This window comes from Apis cerana, linkage group LG1, assembly GCF_029169275.1.
Source record: "Apis cerana isolate GH-2021 linkage group LG1, AcerK_1.0, whole genome shotgun sequence".
NCBI classification, from domain to species: domain Eukaryota; kingdom Metazoa; phylum Arthropoda; class Insecta; order Hymenoptera; family Apidae; genus Apis; species Apis cerana.
The window spans coordinates 6,864,606-6,882,280 of NC_083852.1; the positions used below are offsets into that span (position 1 = coordinate 6,864,606).

At 41.3% G+C, this 17,675-nt stretch overlaps 1 protein-coding gene across 12 annotated transcripts in view; it reads right to left on the minus strand.

The window, feature by feature from the left end:
• LOC107994843 (teneurin-m) overlaps positions 1 to 17,675 on the minus strand; it is a 502,908-nt gene that overhangs the window by 178,739 nt on the left and 306,494 nt on the right. For 2 of the 12 annotated variants that reach the window (XM_062081268.1, XM_062081234.1), the window contains exon 1: positions 2,334 to 2,937. The exons of the other annotated variants lie outside the window; for them this stretch is intronic. In XM_062081268.1, the coding sequence (XP_061937252.1) occupies positions 2,334 to 2,346 (13 nt within the window). In that variant the 5' untranslated portion in view covers positions 2,347 to 2,937. Of the gene's footprint in view, positions 1 to 2,333; positions 2,938 to 17,675 lie in introns of those variants that run through there. 12 annotated transcript variants of the gene reach the window in all.

A 17,675-nucleotide genomic window follows, 5' to 3' on the forward strand; every position in this document is an offset into this window, starting at 1 on the left:
GGAGGAAAATCTATAATGTCTATCGAGGCGAAAGTTTGCGAAATTCACGATTCAACGTTGCCTTTACAACGATACAGCGCAAATTTTTCAATAACTGTTTAATGTTGGTCATGTTGAAAAAAGCAAAAAAAAAAAAAAAGAACGAAAAAGCTCTTGTTTTTCTCTCACCGCGGTAAAGGAAACAATACTCCAATCCATGGTATCGAACTGAAATACGATGATGATGTTTTATAGGAAATAATAGCATAATTCGCTATTATACATATATCGAGAGAAATTTCACTTTGATAATGATGTTTAATGATATTTTATCGTTTATACCTATTACGTAACCATTCGAATTATGTAATTGTATTTTATGAAAATGTAATAACCAAGTTATTCAAATACGTGGAAATTTCAAACTTTTGGAAATTTTCAAGGGCGGATCGAAGTATACGTTTCAGAAATTTATTAATCGTGAATCTTCGTTCAGATTAATAACTTTACTTTCGTATTTCGTCACGGCAACTCGTTTCCTCGACTATATATTTCCACTAAGGCATAGAATGGTTAAAAATTTTCTTGCAAAAAAAAAAAAAAACTTAGAAACTATTGGAATTAAAAAATTTTATTCCTATTTAACAAAAAATTATTCTATGTATCAGTGGAAATATCAACGATAATTCGTTTGAAAATTTTATTATTAAATGATTTACATTGGAATCGAGTAGAATTTTTTTCTGAATTTGAATTTGAAGAGAAGCGAGATAAAATTTTCTAAATTTGACAAGATATGAGATTCATAAGGTGGTATATAAATTTTGATAACATGTTCGTCCCGAATCGTGCGCCATAGGCGAGGATTAAACGAGCACGTTTTCGTTATCCTGCCGAGGAACGCTCTAATCAATCTTTTTCCCTCGGTTTTTTTAACGTTATCACGTCGTCGCGTGAGCTTCTCACGTGACGGAACAGCCGAGGTAAGAAGCTTCTACGAACTTGTTCGCTCACCAGGTCGACGTTTCTTCTAACGCGAATGTCAAGAATGTCGAGGGTCGCCGAACTCGTTTCTAAACGAATTTACATTATCTAGGAACGAACGAGGATAGAGAATTTTTGTTTTCAAGAAAATGTGCGCAGATCGATTTCAAATAACGAAACGCTTAAACGGGGAAAAGTAAGACGTAGATTAATAGTAAAGCTTTCAAAATTTGTAATTTTAATAAAATAATATTCCGATATTTTCCGTATTGATGATGACAGAAAATATATCGAGTTCAAATAATTAGGTAATATTGGAAAAATATATATTTTAATACGGATAAAATTCTCGTAATTAATATATTTTATGGTAATCAGAGATTTTGAAAAATATAATTCTGTATATTTGGAAAATATAAATAACTAAATGCCCCGACAGTTAAAAATAATAAATCAAATAATACGGATGACAAAAATAATTTTTGCTATTCACTTTCGATGGATATTCGATGAAAACTAATAAAAATTGACAAATGAAAATTGATGTTGAATTTTCACGTATTAACAATACGCGAATAAAATCTGTTTTTTTACATACGAGTTCGTTGATCCCGATATTAATTCATTTAACACATGTAAATGTATTCCACTTAATACGAGAAAAAATAATATGATATATTAAGATATCGTTTATAATCGAAAATATTTTCATACACCTTTCGACATGTAAACTAATTTAAATAATTTTAAATAATTAATACAATATAGATCGTAACAAGTGTTTCTACTGCGAAATAATGGAACGTATTCTTTTGTGATGAATTTAAAATTAACCAAATAATATCACAAGTGCTTCACTCGTTATGATCTTTTAACGTATTATAACCTAACTATATTACTCAAACGGATAATCTTTAAATTGTTCCAAGATGCACATACCGAACCTACTCTTAAATAATCCGGAAATTTACAATCTCCTAACCGCATAAGAGACATTGTACAGTAATTGAATCCTCTCGAAAGAATTTCATAAATAATCGCGTATTAAGACGCGTTCTTAATCTACCAATAATTGTCGTCCATTAATTATCGAAACGCGAGAAAAAGGAATGGAGGGCGCCACGCGATTTAAAAACGGAACGCTCGTCAACTTTTGGAACACGAACTTTCGGGACAACGGGCGAGCAATTGAACTCTGGGCGTGGTGGGGAGACAAGAAACACCGAAAGAGCGCGCGATTGACCATGAATAGAAAACATACGCTCCAATGAATATAACAACGCAATAAATAACGTATACATTATTAGTCATCATAGCATAGACGACGAAATTCCCGTACAAAAAATCTTCAAAATAAATATAACACTCACCTAATTGGTACATTTAAGATCCTATAACGTACACCGGCGGTTGCCTCTCTGTCATTGCACAACAGCACTGCACGACACTCTTAAATCACCATCATCATGATCATCATGATCATCATCTTCGTAAGCACCGATAGTAATCGTCGATAGAAAGCACGTCTATCGATTTATCGGTCGATTGTGCAATGCAGTAGCACGAATCCGTGATACGGGACCAGGGGGACGACAGCAGTACCGAACTATATCCAAAGACAGCCGGTGTATCCTGTCGTTCGAAGGCACAACACATGTACACGCCAATGTCCGACACTACCGTTTTTTCACTCAGCCGTTAATTTCGACCGGTACGACGATAAATATCACGGAGCGAGCGAATATGCTTAAACGTCGTAATCGTAAAAACCGTTAACCTATTAGTTCGTGAGTCGCCGCGAGGTGGAGTCGAAACGTTCGAGTCCCTTCGCGTATATATATATATATATATCCGCGTACGTTGCGAAATAAAACGGGGCACTGTGTAGCGACAACCAGTTAAGGGATAAATTCGCGATTATCCAGAAACGTGTAAGTCGAACGTTCGCGATTCAAGAGCTGGCAATGCACTGACTGGCTTCCCGGTTCGACCCGAGTCCGCGGCTATTACTTCTGTGTTGCGCATGCGTGCGACATCATGGCGACATTGCGCCGTCGTCAACGCCGTCGCTGACATCGTCGCCGCCGCCGCCGCCACCGTCGTCGTCGTCGTCGTCGTCGTCGACGTTTTCGTCCTGTTCGTAGTCCTTGTCGGCATTGTTACCCCTTCGTCCCTACTTACCCACCCTTCGTTGCCCTATCCTGTTTTCCGTCCGTATACGTATACAGGGATACGTTCACCTATACGCGGCCTATACACGTGAATCTACTTACTTCCGTGTTTCATCCCCTAAATCGGCACTCCGCGCCCTCGTATAGTGCTCGCTACGGTGCCATCGTTGGAAAAGACCAGGGAAGAAGAAGAGGTGTCGGCTTCTCGCGTCAAATACCCTCTTCCCTCGACCGGCTCGAGGATATAACGCGAGGACTGGCCGCCTGTAGGTAAATTAGGTCCGTTCTCATTGAAGCTTGTGCCTGACTGTTTCGAAGCGGCGGGAAAAATTTTATATTTAAAATTAAATTTCATTAGACCAAAATTATTATCGTATTGAACGCGTAGAGTTTACATTGTAGAATAAACGCGTGTCTTTTTTTTTTCTTTTTCTTTTGAAAATCTTTTTAAACTGATTGATCGATATCAATTCGTGAATTATTTGAAGTGATGTATAGAAAGTGTGAATTAAAAAAATATGTGACAAATTAATCTGATCGAGTGAGTGTATTTATATTTATTATTATAAATATCATTGTGGTTCTATCATTTTTCCATTACTCAATTTCGAATAAAATTTATTCGAAATTGAAACTGTTATTGAAATTACGTTATTATAAACTTAGACGCTTGATACTTTACCGTGTTAAAGTCACAATATGCCTGGCATACGATCTCGTTAAAGATAAAAACAGAGGTAAAACATAGACGAGTGCTTCCCGTTGAAGATAAATTGTCAGATTAACGGATAAACTAAATTGATTTTAGACGCACAAACGGAATTGGTAACGACACACCCACCTGGTTTAAAATTTGTTATACAATGTATCATGGACTCGTATCACGAATTCAAAATTATTCAAAAGTGATTATAAAATTTACCAGCTATCGATATTACCTTGATAGAAACTTCGCGTTGTAAATTACATCTTTCGATCAACGAAAATAAACCTCGTTTCTTCTTTCGTACAGGAAGAGGAACTGCTAAATAGAAGCCATCGTCGCACGTTCCCATTCCCCCTTTCTCGGACGTGACACGGTCAATGGACACAGGCGAACTCGAGTCAACTCTCGCGATTCAGGCTGCGTCTTACAACGCGTCGAACAAAATCTACGGAACATCCGATCGGGAAAGTATATATTTAGCGAGTTCCAATTAAGCGCGAAAGCGGATAGGGTTAAGCAAGCGTGAAGAAGCAGGGACTCGGTTCTTCCGAGCTCGCACTATCTCTTGATACCGGTGGCGGAGCATCGTCTACTGTAATCCTTAATTGGTTCGCGTGATTCATTCGGTCCATTCATCGTAACTAAACTGTTTTCCGAACGGAGAATCTCCTTCGTCCTCGCCTCGAGCGACAGAACGGAGCACGCTTCCACGTTCCCTTTCTTTCTTCCTTTCTTTCTCTTTCTCTTTCTGTCCTCCAACACTCCTCGTTCTTATCTCGCTTTCTCCATCTCCGTCCCTCGAATACGCAAGAGGTAGCCGCCCCAAGGAGCCACCGGTAGCCTGTCTGTCTGTACTTATAACGTGGGATCAGATAAACAAACGCTGGCTTTAACTTCGACTGACATAATCGGTCGTTCAGGTGAGAGGGAAACCGGGGGAGAGGGAAAGGCGGGCGAAAAGAAGGAATAGAGCCGGTGGAGAGGGGAATAAGAGGGAGATATGAAAGGGAAGATTGACGACTGAGGAGGAATGCTCGTATCGAAGGTGAAAAGGCAAGGGAAGAAATCAAGGAAAATGGACAAAATGCCGCGGTGAGTACACGGGAAAGGCTTCCTAGGTGGGGTCACTGCTGGATGATGGCTCGAGAACGATGATTGCCTGGATCAAGGAGGGAAAAGGGTACGTACGAGCAATTTCGTGCGATCAGAGTGATCGTTTCCTTCTCGGCCATTCTCAAAGCCGGGAGAAAAAAATATTTTAGGATTACGATATCGATTATTCGTGTACGATTTTTCGACTCGCAGAAAGGGTTGAATTTTTATAGCATTGTTCGAAATAGTCTTCTTGATGCCTATGGAAATATCTCGGATACGTATAAATGACGTTTTATTCGAACGTCAGTTCAACGATTCGACAAGTGCATTTCATTCACGTGACACGCGTGTCGTTTAGCTGTAGGTAAAAATTATTCGAAAATATTGACACGATTTAGAAACAGCTATATATACGTGCATACATGCTATCCTCGGAAGCTTTCACGGTATAAAATATCATACCGATATCGATCCTTTCTCCTCCCGGTTTGTGGTATTTCATTTGAACGTGAATGAAATTGTTTTATTACGTGAGAAAGAGCATAGAACATGCCGGCGACACTCAATATCGTTATACAGCTTAAGTAACGAGAGAGAGAGAGAAAGAGAGAAAGAGAGAGATAGAGAGAGAGAGAGAAAGCTTTAGAAACATTTTATCGGAGATTGTTGCTGGTAACTACGTTTTAAAAGTGTTCTATCGTTTCGAATTACAGGAAGGATGTCGGTTTTTTCTTCTCCTCTTTTTTTCTTTTCTTTTCTCCTCTTTCCTTTCTTTTTACCTTTCTGCCCCAAGTAGAGTAAAAAAGTAACTGCGTCCTATATTTTCCAATACGATATTACGCTTTAATTTCTACACCTTTGTGATCGACATTATATTATACTCGCAGATTTTTCTCTCTCGTTCGCCCGATATAACGAAAACCACGTGCTATTTCTTTCTTTTTTTTTTTTTTTACTTTTTATCTCCGCTTTCTCTTCAATATTTTCATCTCGTCTAATGCAATATATGAGATACATCGAATATTTCTTTCGTAAGAAATCCGCTTAAGAAAATTATTATCTTTATTTTTCGTGTCACGTTTCTTCAACGTTCTAGAAAAACAGGTGCGTCAAATTCTCCATCCATATTAATCTTCGTAGGAGCAGATCGACTAAAACTAAAACTCGGGCGATAAAACCGGTGGCTTTGTCTCCTCCTCGTCAAAATACACTTCTGACCCTCCCTCCTTCTTCGATCGAATGTACAAAGAAATTTTCCCTCCCCGCGCGTGAAGAAGGCGAAACGGAAGGAGCAAGAGACGAGATGGAATCGACAGGAGGCGTACAGGCGAAACATTTCCAACGAACATTTCGAACGGAAGAGGGAGAGGGACGGATGGGTTCCGGGTGCGCATCTAACCGGAAATGCTCGACGAGAAAGATCTAAGATTCGCGGAGGGGGCTCGCGGAAGGGTGAATAATAACGTTTGAAATTCGAGACGCGGAATAAAATGATGTCGCGGACGAGAGGCGCGCGCGTTCGCTGGATCGAAGGGTACACGAGGAAGGGGGGAGTGGAGGGCAAAGGAGGTGGAATACATCCTCGTATGTAGCCAGGGCAAAGCAAAAGAAGATGCAAGAAAGGGCGTCAGGAAGGAAGGAAGGAAGGAAGGAGGGAGGGAGGCTTCTCTAGGCTTCTCGTTCAATAAAACGGAATATCTAATAAGGAACAAATGCAGTCGAGGAAAGAATGGAGAAATAGAGGAGGGGCTTGTTGGATAGTTCGTTTGGCGGAGAGAGAGAGAGAGGAGGAGGGAATTGGAGAAGCAGCACAGGCTTTGAGACTTTTATTCCTTTCCTTCTCCCTCTTGAATATATCGTGTTATCGGAGAATAGAGGATGATCTCTGCAAGAATGAGGAGGTGTGCCGATATTTATATGATTGTTCCCCGTGTATGAAAGGGAAAGCGAGCGAGTCGATGCGAAATCGGAAAAGAGCGAATCGTGAAAAGTGTTCCTTTCCTGAAATACGTTTCGATTCGATCGATTTTTATTCCTTTATCTTGTAATATTGTAATCTTTTGTGTGTGTGCGCGCGCGTCTTTGTGCCGTCATTCAACATTCCATTCAACTCCTTCGAGTGTGTCTTCTCCCTTCCTCCCCAGCAAGGTAATTTGATTTCGATTTACATATGTAAGAACCATTATCCCTATCGTGCTTTTGTATCGTGCTCAGATTTTAAGTGAAGCAATCTACGAATATGTAAATACGAAAGGGTTTTTCCTGGAACGGTGACGACTTCCATAGTCCTGCATTTCCATACATGCACATTCATTCATGCATCGATCATTCCTCGGAGGAGGGAGTGAGGAGTGGGGGGGACTATTCCAATTTCTCTTATTTTCTCTATTCGAGTTAAAAGAAAAAAAAAAAAAAAAAGAAAAGAAATTGAATTATTCAATGAGGAATAAGAGAGACCTTTTTCTTCGACTCTTTGAAAAAACAATGAAAAGCGAGGAACAGAGGCGGGGTGGAACGAAAGAGAGCGTGGAACGAAAGAGAGAGAGAGAGAGAGGACACGATCAGTGTTATCGGGAAATAAAAAAGAAAAAAAAAAGAAAAAGAGATTGGAAAGGAAGAAAATGATGTAATAAAGGGGCATTGGTGTGAACTGAAGAGGAAGATGCCGAAGATTTAAGTTGTCTCGAATGATCCTGAACGAAACGTAGAAGGAAATTTCGTATAGGGCGCGACATCCTTCTCTCACAATCAGTTGCGGAGGCTGACGTTATCGCGCAAAGGAAGATGGGCTGGAGGGTTGGAAACGTACAGAATAAAACTTCTTCAGAGGCGCGTGTATAAGATGGATGGGCACGGCTTGAGATGTGCATCGGTGTGCGGGACCCGAGTCGATGTGTTCCCCTTTCAGCCGTGTTTCGTGTGTGTGTGTGTGTGTATACCTCGTTGGATTTGAAGGATGTTAGGATGTTATCGGCAACAACGGGCCCTGTGAAGCTTCTGAAGGACGAAAGCCACGGAGCCACCACCTCTTCTTCCTTCCTTCCTCTCTTTGAAATATTCGAGGCGCGGATTCGGGGAAACTTTTTCGAAAAAGTTTGCATCGAAAAATTGTCTCTCCTCGCATTGCAATCCCTTCTTGTCTCTCGAATTCGTTTCTGCGAAAATTTCAAAATTCTCTCTCTCCGTCTTCGAGATTCAAAAAAAAAGAAAATTATCCAATTATCATTTCATTCAATTGAGCCAGGATTATTACTCGTGAATTTTGTACTGCTACCTCCTCCGCGATACGTAAGAGGAAGAAAGATTTTATTCCACTTGCTCGAACGATTGGAATAGAGAGAGAATAAAAGTATAAGAATAAAAGTGTAATTATCGATTCCGAAAAATCAGGTTCGATCAGAACGGACGATAATTCGAGAATGTAATACCAAGTCACAGAGAGGAAATGGAATTATGATTGACGGAATAGGAGAGGTGGGAAGGAAGATGTGATATTTCGAATATACTTTATTATATATATATATATATCAGAGCACATCATACACGTGTCTTCTTCCCGTATCGTAATAACTTTTAATTAACGTACCGTTTCATAATATGAGACAATTATGAAGCTTGTTAAAAATTCTTTATCGAAGCGCGGGGCGAAATACGGCCCATAAACCTTGATTTTAAGGTTGGTGACAAATGTGAAAGTGACATTTTATACCCATTATCGCGAGCGTGGTTTCGTTACGAAAGGTTGGTAATTTCAAAGGTGGGGGAAACTACGGCGGCGTGTCTAATTTATCTGGCAACAATATACAGTAGGCGGCAATTTAAAACCGACTGAATACGGGTATATAATTCAATTATTCACACGGACACCCTCGTAAAGTTTTGTGTGCGCTATGGCGAGAGATTTATCGGCGAATTAAAGGGTGAAATAAAGGAGACCGTTTCTTATTGCTTTCCAAATTACGCTGGCACGGGAAATGTGTTGTTTCTCGTTAGGGTGAAGAGAGGCCTCGCCTTCTTCCGGGAAACCACGTGACAAAACAAGGAGCCACGAGACGTTCATTAATTCAACGTCGGGGAGATTACCCCGAATAAACTGATAAAACTTTCCAGGGAGTTGGCACTCTTCCTCTTAATGATCCCCAAAAGTTCAGAGATTTCCGCTTCTTTGCACCCTGTATATATCCCTGTAAAAACAAAGAATCGGGAAACGATGATCTCCTTCCTTCGTTCAAACAACGAAATTTCATTCGTCTCGATTACCTCGCGTATCTTGAAAATTTATTATTCGCCAAGAACGAGGGGGATGAAATCATCCCACGAACGAATCTATTCCCGCTTTAATAAATTAACGATTTAATTTTTCGTCGAATCTTCCTCCGAGAGTTGATTGGAGATATTGTTGCTCGATCTACTCGACTGGCAACGGATACAACGGACGATAGAAGGCCGTGCTAAGAGGAGCTGGCAGAAGAAGAAAACGGATGGACAAAACCGTGGCCATTTACCATCAGGCGCGAAGAATACAGCAATTTCTTGGGCGGCCGCAAACCGGTGATCGAAGGGCGGCTCTCTCTCTCTCTCCAATCCTTTCAGGATCTTTCGATTCCTGTCTCGTGGCCCCTTCTCCTCAGTGGCGTCTCGCGAGGAAGGACGCGACGGGGGCAATGGCCTGGAATAAAACCAGGACAATCGGGAGGGGAAGAAGGGGTAAAAAGAGAACACGTAGGCGGGGGTGGATGGGAAGTAGGATCTCGTCGGGCTCTCGACGACAAGTTTTCTGCAATCGGTTCGTTTGATGCGGATTCGCCTCCCCTCCTCCCCCACCTGCGACCAAATCGAAGGCCGAACTTGTGATACTTCGCTGCTACGAGGAGCCGGGCGACGACGAGGGAAGGACAGAGAGGAAATGGCGGCGGGTGGAAAAAAGGTAGGAGGAAAAAGTAGGGAGGGGGTTGAAAGATAAAGGAAAGAAGGTGGATAGAGGGAGAGGGAATGATGAAAACGACTCCTCTTCTTCGTCTCGTCTCGGAGCCGCGACCTCCGCCGCGAGGAGGACGACGAGAGGACACGCTTTCGCGAAAGGAAAGTTGAGGGAACTCGAATGTTTACCGCGAGTTTGGTTTAAATCGAAGTCTCTTGCGCCGAACCGTCCTCCTGTTTGTGTTAACTCGCTAAGAAATTGCTTTAGGAATTTCACGTGAGGGAACTGCTAATTAAAAAAAGAAATAGCCAATGTATTCGTTCCTCGCTCCTTCAAATGGAATCGAGTGCGATGAATTTTCCCTTGTTCCATTATTCCCCATATTTTCTTTTATCCCCGATTTCGAATAAATATATGTGATATAATTCTATCGACGTTGAATTAAGGGGAAATTTATTCGATATATTCGAGGACGAGTCAAAATAACTCGTCAGAATTTTCGATTTCCAGAGGGTAAACGAGAGTTTAACGGGACAGGCAAGTAGTGATTCTATTTCGCTTTATGGAAGAGGTTTCGCGGTTTCGTAGCCGTTGTCGCAAATATTTATTCGCTTTGAAGACGAGAGACACAGAGGGAGAGGATCTCTCGAATGATCGGAAGATAGTTGGCGTGCATGTGCGATGAGCGGGAAAAAAAAAAAAAGAAAAAGGAAAGCGGCTGTAGCGTACTCGGAATACCAAATACCCATTTTCGATTCGTCTGACCACCCTCGAATCAGACTTCGACTAGCGAAAGGACTTTTTAACCACCCTCTGAAACTCCACTTGTCTCCGACATCCTTATTCTTCCTTACGATGTACACGCTCGACCGTGTAAACGATAAACAACGGAGACGTGTCTTTTTCTTTTTTTATTTTTTCTCGTAAACTATCGGCAAGTTCTTGTTATTATTATACCAGAATTGGGATAATATTCGAATTTTAAGAGAAATCTTGTATATTTTATGTCTATTAAAAAAATAGATCTTAAGAGCTTAAAATCTTGGATCTATATCTAAGAGAATTATTCTTAAGATAATCGATGGATGTAAATCGATCAATATATCGTAAAAAAAAAAAAAGATCAGACAGGACAAACATTTGTGCAAACTTTTTATCATTTTTATGCGGCGAGTTCATCTCTGAAGTAATAAATTTTATGAAATACTCTGCGCTCGCGATCTTAATTTTCTTCATAGAGGAGGCTCGCTTTGCTCGCTTTAAAAGCAGCTTCACGATAGAAAGATACCGCGTTGGGAACAAGCGAACTTGACGTGTCATCTATGGGAAAACTCGCAATAAATATTACACATATCCATTTCTGTATCATTCGACTTTCAGAAACAACGTTTCGAATTTAAAAATGGCTTTATATATTGCAAAAACTATTTTCATCCCACTCTTACATTTATATCCATACACTCGAGATTGAATTATAATCAACAATTCGCATAATCCTTCGAATCGTCGCGCTTCGTATTTCTCTCGAATGGAATTTCTCTCGAAACTGAAAAAGAAGAAGAAGAAAAAAAAAATCCAATAAACCTCTCCATAAACTACGTAAGAAGAAGAAGAAAACACGTATTTACCCTCTCGAACGCGATTATCTTATTTTCCACGGAGGGGAAAAGAAGAACAAACAAAAGAGAAAGTTGCGTTAAATCGAACATCCTAAGTAGACTAATCCCCAGAACTTTTTGACAAGAAGTTGCGAGGATCCGTTGGCGCATAGTTAGGATGATCCATCGATAAACTTGGGGGGGGGAGAGGTTTATATCGAGGACGGCCGTAGAGTGGCTTACGGTCTCTCCTCTCTCTCTCTCTCTCTCTTTGAGATACTTTACTCGTCCATCGGTAGTTAGCGTGGTTTATTCTAAATGTGGCCTAGGGTGGATGAGGACGCGTCTTGCGTGAGTTAGGGTTGACCGAGCTGAATAATGCATCGAGCTGCCGCCTCTCCTCGCCTCTTCCCCGTATTCTCGCTACCCACGCGTGTGTGTATGATCCTCACGTACGAGCCACGGTTGTATGCCCGCGTGCGTGTTTACGAACACGTATCCACCGTGCCCACCGTCCGCGCCTCTTGCATTCTTGTCTCTGTTTGCTCGGCAATTTCGTACACACACGGCTCGTCCCGCGCTTTACTACACAACAACAACTGCCCCAACTTTATACACTACTATATTTTACGACTTCGTTAAGTCGATGAAAAACGTCGATGGCTTCCCCCTCTCCCTCGACTCTTGTTCGCGTCGTCCTCCTCCTCCTCCTCTTGTTCGTCGAGTATTTGTCGGCGTTATGGAGGAGGGAACGTTTTTTCCTTCGATTTTGATACTCTCCTTCGCTCGATTTTTTTTTTCCCCTTTTTTCGTTGTCGGATCGAAAATATCGCTCGAAGAGCGCAAAGCGTTAATCGATATTAAATTTGAAATTTACGTTGAGATGCTCCGAGCATCTCGTCGGTGATTACAATTAGGAGGAAATCGATCCTTGATCCTGGTAATATTGATTAATCAAATTGACGGGGAGGTTAATTACTATTATAAGAACTCACTTCTCGTTAAATCGTCACGCGTTTTACTCCTCTTTGCTTTCGCGTACTCACCTGAAACAGAGAGAAAAGAAGGTCGTCTTAACTTTTCATATCGTAATAGTAAAGAAGCGGTTAAATAATGTTTGGAAACAGATGTCTATTAACCGAGTTCGTAGCTTCTATAATACTTTCTCTTAATTAAATACGCTAAGGAGGCTTTCTAGTTGAATTCCTCGCACAGGAAGACTATACGATATTTCGATAAATAGAAACGGAAAGAGAGACAGTTCCTCGCTGTTCCTTTGTCCAGATATTCTCATTTCTTATTCCTGTCCAGGCTCCATCTGGATTATGGCTATGTACGAGACGTCAGCCACTCTCATTTTCGTTCTTCGAACTTGTCTCAGAGTTATGAAGGCACATCGTCTGGGAAAGGCAATTTTGTCGCTTAGCACGATTCACGATCGTCTCCGCTGTTCCCTACATTTTTTTCACTTCTTCTCCAGGGAGAGTAAGACGGACAGAATATATAGACCAATATCCATCAACCCTTTCGCTCCTAGAATTTCCAACATCGTTTAAAAATATCAGAGACAGGATTTTTTTTCACTTTCTTTTTTTCGATCTTCGAACAAAATTTTATATGCAATCGAGCCTTTCGATATTTGAACAAAGACGAATAATTTTCCGCCGAAATTGGCAGAAATAAGGCGCCAGTTCGAAAGAATACGACAGTTCGAAAAAGATTCGAGGAGGAATAATTAAATATCGAGTCACGAGATCGCGAAGGAGGGGATTAATTTTTGAAAAACGCGAAGCGATTCGCCGAGGACGGCAGAAGTTTCCCAGAACTCGATAATTCGACGATTCAAGGGAATAACGGCGATATTGCTTTAACTACTTTACTTTGCACTCGAGACTCTCGCTGCGCAGCGTCCAGTCGAGATTAGAGCAACTGCGGTTCAATTACTTGTTAGAGCGAGAGGGCTTATCTGTTCGGGGAGTGTGTTCTCTCTGTGCAGCCGGCTTAAGGGAGGCTCGACAATATCGATGCGAATCTCGAAACACTTGCACGATTTTTTTCTCCCTTTTATCATTCAGATCCCTCGTTCGAAACGAATCACACGGCGAGCTTTGCCGCGCTGTTTAGACGGAACGGGAGTTTAAAATGCAATTCGAACGAGCCGGTTGAGAGAAACGGTGAAAACTCGTGGTTTATCCAATTTCTGGCTGGTCTTGGATTAAAGGAAAATTCAATCATTTTGACTTTCTTCGGTAAATCGATGAGAATTCCAAAAAGAGAAAAACTACGATACGTCCTCTTAATCTGAGTAAAGTTAATTATAAACGTAGCAATATAATTGAAATATTTTTTTCTATATAGAATTATAAAAAGTCGACTGATCCGTCTACAGAGATTCTTCGACGAGGGATGGCAAGTATATATTTCATACGATTCTTGATGACCGATTCGTCAGGAATGTTAAGCAGATTCGATAAAATAATCGTGACACGATGGATGGTAAGCTAATTTCTAAGGAAAACCCAACAACCCAGAGTCCCGACCATCCTCCTTTCCTCCGCGAAAAAGGTGGAGAGAAAAAAGGCGGAAGAAGAAGAGGAAGAAAGAAGAGGGAAGGATCGTTGGTCGGGATCGTTGCTCGCACAAGAAAATCCTGTTATTAATAGTCGTAAGAAGCGATAATTGCCACGGGGGTATCTCGTTTATGTTATACGAGGTTACGCAATGCCTTCACCCCCTGCTACACAGTGTTTCGCGTTAATTATCGGTAACGATCGTAATTTCTCACTGGAAAACGCGGAACGAACCCCCTTGTCGCTCGTTCCCGCGTGTCGTTTTACTCCGTTTACTCCGATTTCTACTCGAAGAACTCGGAAACGACGTAATATACGCACCCTTTCTTCTTCTTTTTCTTCCTCTCACTCCTTTCTTTTCCCATTTTATCGATAATTTCGCGATATTACCATTTTCCCTCCCTCGTCTTCCTCTTCTCGCTCCTATCGTTAACGCGTAATGAACTGCGAGCAAAGCAGAAAAAAAGTAAGCGTTTCAACTTGGTTTGGAGAGGTCTCGTAATTACGGTTCAACGAGTCGGACAGTTACGAAATAATCACGATCGCGCTTTTCACGATCGAATCCGATAACCGCATCTGTATCTGCAACAACGCTCGAAAGAATGAATTGAACGATCCGCGAGACGGGAATATTTTCGCGAGAATCCGTCATCCGTGATCCGCGTGACGGATTATATTTTTTAAACAAACGTTCCACCCTTTTCGGCCTGCTCGCTTCCGATGCGGACTGCTACACATCCCTCTCCCACCCTCCCCACCCTTTTTTTCCTCGCAATTATGCGAATGCTGCTACGTTGGAATGTACACACACACACACACGGATATGCACACAGGCCCAGAAGCGCATAGGCGATGTGTTTCGAGCGGATATATGAATCCTCCTCCGTACTTTGCTTCGTACCTACCTTCGCTTCAACCCTCATGCATGTGTACATAAACTCGGCGCGCGGCTCGGGCTCAGCCGTGTATATTTTAGCGTCTGTGAATAATCAGCAATCAGCAGTAGCTGCGGCAATGGCGGCGGTAACAAATTGCACGTGTACACACACAAACTAGACATGCAAATTCGGGAACCGAGTCCCCGACTTTGCCCCGAATCCCAGCCTACGAGGATGTCCCTTTCGAGGGCTAACGAGTCATGAAACCGCCGCAGAGAATCGACGTATTGCTCTTCGGGGACCGGTGGAGAAATTCGGCTGGATGAACGAGCCTACCACCACCACTCCCTCGAAGAGAGAGCTGATGCTTGAATTTTCGTTTCTATTTAATGGAACGGTAATTTTTTTTGTTTTTCTTTCTTTTTTTTTTCCTCTTTTTGCTACTTTAGCAGCAGAAGTACGCGCGTTACGAGAAACGAGAGAGAGAGAGAGAAATAAAAATTTGGATCCCAAAGGGAGCGTCTGGAGCTCGTGTAAAATATACGTGTATCTATATATTGGGAGCACGGATTACACGATATTTTATAGAAGAATGTGTTATTATTCCATTTGGAAAATTACTTTTATTTCGGGGATGATATTCATCCCCGATAATACAAGACTTACTTTTAATAGATTTCCCGAATATCTGTCAACCGGAATCCCATCAATCACAGAGAGCACAACAGCGATATTTTCAACGGCGGTTGAAAATAATTATTACTTTTATGATGCTTTAACTAGAGGGGAGGGGGAGAAAAATAATATATATACATGCACATTTTAAAAGCTTTTCCTCCCCTTTCCCCTCCCATCCAACCGAACGAATCTCTCTCTTTGCCCAATTTTTTTTTATTTTTTTTTTTTTTTTTTTTTATATGTATATTCTCGTTTTAAAACGCAAACCGTATTTCAATAGAATTCGTTTATTTGACAGGAAATATTTCGCATCCATCGGAACAATTTTTCGGATTGCTAATTTTCGTGATTTTCCCAACAATCCGATGTTGGGCATCGCTCAACGAAAGGTATACGGATTACTTCGTTACACGGTGCGCGCACGTGCCCGTCATAAATCATAACCCGAAATAATATTTTTCTCTCTCTCTCTCCCCCCGTTTCGTTTAACCGGCCTGGTGAATAAACGGTGTCCATCAATGGCGGTGTAACGATCCACCACCAAGCCTCTCCTCGATCTCGATTTCCTCGTGGATTCACGGGCTGGATAATTGACACGAGGCCTCGCGTCTCGTCGCTCCAACCAACCAGGGGAATAATTGGTGGATCATCCTATCGAGATGCGCATCGTGTGTGTACTCGAATCACGAAAGGAGACGAGGTTGTACAACACGAATTCTTACGGATCTCCGTGATCGTGGGCGTTGTTGTCCAGCCCGATGATTTCAATCAAGTGGACGAAGATGAGACGAACGGGGGGAAAGGGTTCCTGTTTATACGCCTCGGTCGTGTAAGATGAGATCGGTACGTTTGTATCTAATCTAGGGGAAAATGCAGACGTAAGAAAACTCGGTCGAAGAGAAACTTGGTCTAACGACGTCGTTCGTGAGGACTCGGCTCGTGAGATCGTGTCGATTTCATTGTAACTTTTATGGCCGGCACATCCCCCCCTCCCTTGCCGGTACATTCTAACTGAATTATCAGATGGTTATCCGACGGGATTACTCGGAACAACGTTTGTTTGATGGTATTTTTTGGAGGATTCTTATCGGTTTCTTGGAAACGTTTGATTAATACGTCGTTGAAGAGCGTTCCTTATGAAATTGGATATATATATATATTTTGATTCGAATTTTTTTGAGAATTTTTTTGAAAATAAAAAAACGATTCGATATTGTCCACGAGTTGAGCATCGTAAAACATGGTGTCGGATTAGAATGCGCTCTCTCATACTAGTGCGCGCGTATCTGAACCGGTTTCGACTCTTATCGAGAAGAAAATATCCATGTAATCAAACGGATGAAGTTATAGTTGGTGGAAATATCGTTTCGAGATTGTTTCTCCAACGAGTACATAGTTTTTCACATATAATCAGTTGCGCTTTATAAATTTTAGACGGAAGTCGAGAGAAGCAAATTCCAAAGTTACATGCAAGAGTGCAGGTGCAACTGTCGATCAGGTTTGATCGTGGAATTGTACGCCGTTGAAACGTTAGTTTATCTCGAAGCGAAAGATTGTGCCACGTGTTATTTTAACAGTTGATACTTTCACAACATGGCGAACGGTTACTCTCGCGAGAAGAAACAAAAATAAACGGAGGAGCCAGAGTAAATAGAAATGGATATAATAAAAAAGAGGAATTCTCGGGAAATCTTGGAAAAAGATTAAGAATGATTTTCAAGCGAGGATAAATTCTAGTTTCGAACATTGCTACGAATTATTCCACGTGTAAAGTATAATAATATAACATTTCTACGATGAAGAACTTAATCGGATAATCGTATGACGAATTTTTCAAACAAAGGTTTTAAATGAAAAGCAACCGAAGAAACTTATTTTTACAATAATCTCCTTCCTCTTCGATTACCATACCGTTAAAAAACAAGTATCGTAAACGAATAAATAAAATAAATAAACACCTCGTGAATAAATGTTTCGTTGCACACTTGCGAACACCATCGGTTCGCTTTCACTCTTACAATTACGGACAAGATTCTCGAACCTGTGAACTTTCAATTTCACGCACACGCTTTGATATTCGTTCCTCTCAATTCCT